This window comes from Bidens hawaiensis, unplaced genomic scaffold, assembly GCF_021521415.1.
Source record: "Bidens hawaiensis isolate Kalapana, Puna unplaced genomic scaffold, B.hawaiensis_p1.1 tig00035070_1, whole genome shotgun sequence".
In the NCBI taxonomy this organism is placed as follows: Eukaryota; Viridiplantae; Streptophyta; class Magnoliopsida; order Asterales; family Asteraceae; genus Bidens; species Bidens hawaiensis.
Genome location: NW_027496098.1, coordinates 22,129 through 28,649, shown reverse-complemented (window position 1 = coordinate 28,649; position 6,521 = coordinate 22,129). Strand labels below are relative to the sequence as shown.

The 6,521-nt window shown below is 33.3% G+C and overlaps 1 protein-coding gene across 1 annotated transcript; it reads right to left on the bottom strand.

Moving 5' to 3' along the window:
• Nucleotides 1-2,169: 2,169 nt before the first annotated feature.
• Nucleotides 2,170-3,687, bottom strand: LOC143586961 (uncharacterized). Its single transcript, XM_077068386.1, has 3 exons — nt 3,380-3,687; nt 2,477-2,605; nt 2,170-2,380 (listed from the first exon to the last, which is right to left on the bottom strand). Exons 1-3 carry the CDS (start codon nt 3,685-3,687, stop codon nt 2,170-2,172), a joined length of 648 nt encoding a protein of 215 aa, XP_076924501.1.
• Nucleotides 3,688-6,521: the final 2,834 nt, after the last annotated feature.

Sequence of the window (6,521 nt, the reverse complement as noted above, 5' to 3'; positions counted from 1 at the left end):
GATTTAACTTGTGAAAACGTTTGCTTTTATTGTTTTGGGTATGTCTATGACTTAATGTTGTCACATTGTGTTCTATCTATGTTCTGGTCGATAAATGTCATAATTAATATTCATGAATTTGTAATGTTTGTTTTTTTTTTACAATACCTACAAGTTCAAGTTGTTATTACTTATTCATCTTATTTGGTTTGGTCGTTTGCTCTATGTTTCGTCAAATGTCAACACTGTAAATAATAGTCAATGATAACCGTTGTGTATAATTCTTTATTTGGACTTAACATTAATTTAGCTTGTCAAATTAACCGCACAAAAATATATGCAATTAAGTACGTGATCAACCAAAAAACTTGAAAATCGTTTTATAGATGGAATTAACATAGTGAGGTGAATTGGACCACGATATATTTTTGCTCCGTGTTATTAAGTGGATTTTGTTTATATATTATAACTTTTAATTGCGTATTATTCAATCCTCTTACATGTTCATGTGTTTTCGTGAATGTATGTTAAATATAATTAATGTTAATTAGTGATGTTAAGTACAATTTTTTTGTACAAATCCCGTGTGATACACGGGTTTATAACCTAGTTAGAAAAATAAAATAAGAATGTCGAAACCACCCTTAAAAACACTATGTTTTAATTAAAAATTAGAAATACAAAATAAAAATGTAGAAACCATCCTTAGTAGGGGCTTGAACTTGTGACTTCTAGGTAGGAAGAGAAAGGATATGTCACAACACAAAGCTTTGATACAATGGGTTCCACCTAAGGATTTTTATGGGGTCATTAAAAAAATTAAGCTATCGTCTCTACTATATTTTAAAAAGATTGGTGTTCCGGGACCCTGATCCCACTAAGGTGGGTCCACCCCTGATCATATGGTTATTACAACTCAGCATATGGCCCTCATATGTACACACAATCTAAGCGGATGGCCATACAAGACAAAATTGTAAACCCCATAATGCCCCTAGCCTTTTCAAACAACTTCGAACAACAAATACTACACTAACATACCACAAGATTAATAAATGGGATCCAAAGTTCATAGCTCTAACGTGCCAAGATAAGAAGCGATGGAAAAGGAGTTTACGATGTAAACCCAAGCTCCAATAGGAGATGGTCTAATTCATTAGCATCAAATATGTTTAAGATACCTTTAAACATTTTGGATAAAAAATAGTTATCGAACCGCCTCATTTTATAAAATTCACACGGTCAAGATTATCTATATAGTTTTATAAGACTTTAAGAAACCGTGACCAAAGAAAGAGAAAATCAATTACTTTGAAACTGAGTTTGGTTAAACTAATACTGGTTCGCTTCGGTTCGAAAAACTAAGCATCAATTTTGATGTTGCATTTTACCTTTTTTCAGGAAAAAGTTGTAGTTCGGGGTACTTTTTTGATTGAGTTAGTTCATCGATTACACTCTTACAGTCCTGCCTCTCTTCTTTTCGATCGATAATTGAACTAGGTTTTAATAAATAATAAAAAAAACTTTTAGTTAATAAGGTTAATTGTTTTATCTAATAAAGGCTGTGAATTTATGTTTGGATCAAAGATTTTTGTAAGGACATATTGTTATTTGTTTTTTTTTCTTTTTTGGATAAAAAATCCTTGACTAGAGAAAAGCCCAATAGCAAGATCAATTTTTTAAGCTCAACCAGGCCCAAACCAAACTCAATTTTTTTATAGCCCAAATCACCAAAAATTAAGTCAAATACTATAATTACTTCAAATACTCAAAGATTAAAATGTAATTGACAATATAACATAATATATAGAGACATTTTGATTCACTTTCTATTCTACTAATTTAATTGTTTTGTGTGATTGCTTGAATCTTAACTTTACCCGCACAGCCAACGCATGAACTTAACAGCCGCGATTTCTGTCTTGCAATTTGGTATTTATATTTAACCACATGTCCACACACTCTTTGTGGAACATATGATTGCAGGGCAACCTCTTTAGTTCGTCAATTCCCTCATAGTTTTCAAGACAAATAGAGCACACCTAAATATTAAAACCAAACAAGAAAATCATAAATATTAAAACCAAATTAAAAATAAAAATAATAAGCTTTGTGGCTCCAAGTCCAAGATTCATATTTTAACTATCGCATAGTATAATAAGCTGGAACAAACAAAAAATAAGAAGCTGATTAACTTACTGCATCTTCCGGCTCGATATCTGCTTGACTCTCTTCGAACTTAAATGTTGGCAACGACCGGATTGATTTTCTTTTGGTGTATCCGTCTAGGAACATATCTTCTACGAGAACAACACAAGGGGAACAGAAGAAGAACACGCCACAAAATATGAGCGGCATCGCATATCCGATAGAACAGAATATCAAAAGCACCATAGATAACCTTTAAAATTGAACAAACGAATTTTATAAGACGCCTAAACAAACATTCATTTAAGATTTAACCTTAACCACCGGTCTGAGTTGAACCAGTACCTACCTGTAGAGGCTGGGAGCGTCTGTTGCCGCATATGTGTGCTCTACGGACATCCAGATACCCCCCATAACATACCAGCCAGCATAGTACAAATGCAAAAGGAGACCCAAATTGTCAACCAGCAGGCTGAGTCTGCAACAATAGCAACAAACATGTTTTAGTTATAACCAGCCCAATGGGCCCAAACTAAACATAAATATAAATCCAAATAGTTTTAAAACAGAAAAGACAAACTGACCCATAAAAGTAGCTTCGGGTCATTATTGGACCCTCTAGGTTAAACGAAAGACGTAAAATAAACAAGTATGGTCTGTTGTGGCAGTGGGCCCAAGCAATCATAACCAGCCCAATGGGTCCAAAGTAAACATAAAACATAAACCATATATTGTCTGAAATTTACCCAACCCAGCCCAATGGGCCCAAACTAAACATAAATATAAATCCAACTAGTTTTAAAACAGAAAAGACAAACTGACCCATAAAAGTAGCTTCGGGTCAAGATTGGACCCTCTAGTTTAAACCGTAAAATAAACGAGCATGGCCTGTTGTGGCAGTGGGCCCAACCAATCATAACCAGCCCAATGGGCCTAAAGTAAACATAAACCATAAACCATATATTGTCTAAAATTTACCCAACCCAGCCCAAATAGATTTTTTTTTAAAAAGCCCAAAGTGTCCACACACATAGCTCACCCGATTTTGTGTTTGGAACCAGGTTCAGGTATGAGTGGGTATTATTTGCCACGGTTCGATTCTCTCAATGGTGCATTTTCATTTTGCTATTTGTTTATAAAATTTAATTCACACAACATAACACACCTAACTTTTTACATTTAAACAACCCCCCCCCCCCCCCTTCTAGTTTAGACCTAACAAATACCTTGTGGGTGACAAAATGAAACATACCTTGGTGGTGCATGTCTCGCTGGTGACGATCGATGGCTGTTTCTGAAATAGAATCGCCATGTGATGACCATGACATGTGCGATGCACCCGCCAACGTACCCGATTATCCACTTGTAAAGGTTTGGTGCGTGAAGACGCTCATGGTGCCTTTGTATCAACAACACAACAATGCCTGCTATTAACTGACTACCAGTAATCAGCAGATAAGCACAAACCCAATACATCGAATGCATTGGGTTTGTCCAACGCGTGTTGTTGTTGTTGTGTGGGTTTGTGGTAGTAGTAGTAGTAGTCGGAGGAGTGTTCATTGTTAAGGGTGTTGTATGCCGATGAAAAATGAAATTCCGGCAAGTTGTTGCAGAGGGAAAGATAATGGGAAAAATTTTATCAGAAGTTGTGTTGTTGTGTATAACTTGTCTTTCCTTTTTTGTTTTCTTTTCAAGTTTAACACTTTAAACAAACTTAGGAATTAAGTATTTTCACATATTAAAAAGTAATACATTCTCTTAGAGTTACTATTCATCAGATTATCAACTATTTTGGTGGCGCGTGTTTGGTGAGTCATCATCACAGCTTCTCATATGTCTCATCTGATTGCATGCATACCGGTAACCTTAATCTGTTCATCTCGCTCTATTAGTGGTGTTATTATGTCTGATAGCTAGGGTTTGTATTTGTAACATTACTGATTAGGGGTTTTTCATAGTCATATTTTGTGCTATCATTTTTCACATTGGCCGATTGTGTTTATCACCTTATTGATTTCGCCTTTTTCTATTTCGGGTCTTAATTTTGTTTCATTGGGTCTGATTTGTTTTGGCCAGTTGCATCCACGGTATGTTTTTATCTTAAAATGAATGGTTGGATTTGAAGTTGATCAAGGAAGAGCTCATGAATGCAGGCTAACATGCTCAAGGTTGGTGGTCTTTTCTTTGCAGTTTTGATTATTGACTATTTTAGCCTTTGGTTAAGTGAAACCACTAATCAATGAACTTTCTTTTTTGCATAAAGTTGCAAGATTTAAGATACTATTGCTCAATTTTAAGGCTCTTGCAACTAAGGATTGACAAAACTTTAGGATATGAACAACTTTTTACCAAATTAGTAGTTTAGAATGTTATATTTGTCTTCTTACATGTGGTTTTTTTTCTTTTATTTTTTTTTTGTTAATTATTTTTATGTGATAATAATTTTTTTTTTCAATTTATCTTTTTGGAAAATTAGTGTGGTCATGGTGACAAAAGTTGTATATTATTATTTATTATATTAATGATAATTTAAAATTTTTCTATAAAATGATTTAGAATGTTTGATGTGGTGTATATGAGTTTTCTATTTGCTGCAAATAGTTCACTTTTATCACCACAAAGTAACATCTTTTTTATACACAAGGCATATCGGCATTTAACGGTTAAGGGAACGCGCCTAACTTGATGAATTTAATGGAACAGAAGTGTGGAATTAGCATATACCTAATGAGGATGTTGGCTATTGACATGCACTAGACTAATTTAGTTAATTTTTATGGATGAATTTGTGAGAATAATTAGTAGGTTGTGTGAATAATTAACTAATGTATTTTCCAGTTGAGCATCATCATGTGACATGAGGAATTAAAGTCACACATTGGTTGACTATAAATTAATAACCACTCTTTTATCTATAATAATTCGATCGTCTCGCTGCTTTCATGTCAAAGTGTTGACGTGGACTAAATTCTTAGTAAGTAGTAAATTTTAATTTATAATGTATAATTTTTTTGTGATTGATAAGATAAAATAAATTTTACATAAATATAAATATAAATTGTTATATATATTATGGATTTAAAGAAACTGTTCTATGCTAAAGAAATTATTTTATGTTTCTTTGACACACACACACTCTATCTCATGCATATTTTCAAATCTTATTAAAAATATATAAGAGCAAATACAACGTTGATGGGTGGGGGTGGTCCGTGATGATATGACTCACGGATGGAAGGGAAGAGGGCCATTGCGTCGTGGAGGAAAGTTTGTGGAATAGGGCTTGAGGGGAAGGACCGGTCCTCAAACTAGATGTGGCCAAAAAAAACAGGAGGCCCGGGCCACCCCGCCCCCAACTAACCTTTGCCACTAGACTGGATAACGTCATAATAAATAATATATATGTGTGTAAAAATAAAAATATATAATTTTAACATTTTAGTTAATAGTTTTTTAACTATAAAAAACTACGTTTAACAGTTATGAAAAAAATATATTATTAAGATAATTAACAAGTACGGAAAAAGAGATAAAAATAAGCTGTAAATAAAATGACATTGGGTTTCACGATTGGATGAATTTATGCATGCTAATAAAATGAGAAAATCAACATCAATTTTTTTTAGTTGGAGTTCATTAGCCATATACATTTGAAAAGGAATGTTATGAGTTTGAACCCCACCAATAACATATTTTTCCCTTTTCATACCGGTTCAAAACTTGGTAGACGGATAGTGGCAAAAATAAATTAGAATGTTTAGGTATTTAATTGAAATAATTTAGGAAATAGTTTATTTGGCATCATCTTATCTTATGTATACCACAAATGATGTGAGGAATAGAGGGGCCTCATTTTAGGTCTAAGAACTTATATAGAAGTGCACCAATTAAAATGTGATGCCAAATAAATATATTTTCCAACAATTGATCCCGTAAGCCAATAGCAAGAAACTATAATGATCGACACATCAAGACATTGGATCTTGAGAAGTTCCTGTTCATATATAGTTTCCCATGGCATTAAATTAACTCCATCATATTAACTAAAACCTTGATTAAAGTTACATACACCCACTAAGCATCTAGAAAGATACTAATGCCAAATGTCAATCAATTGCTTCAGTTTCTATAAGATTATGAGTAGTCATAACTCTCCACCTCCAGACATTATGCGTTACGTGGCGTCCAGTCAGAGTTATGATTTTTTAATAAAACAGGGTGTAGTCATAACTCTCTACCCCTAGGTGTTATGCGCCACGTGGCGCCCAGTCATTTAAATAATAAATCATTTAAATAAATAAATAAACATAAAATTAAAAAATACATTAAACTTCCAAATAAAAACTAAATTAAAATACACAAACCTATAGAGAATAGATTGGAGAAAAAAAAAC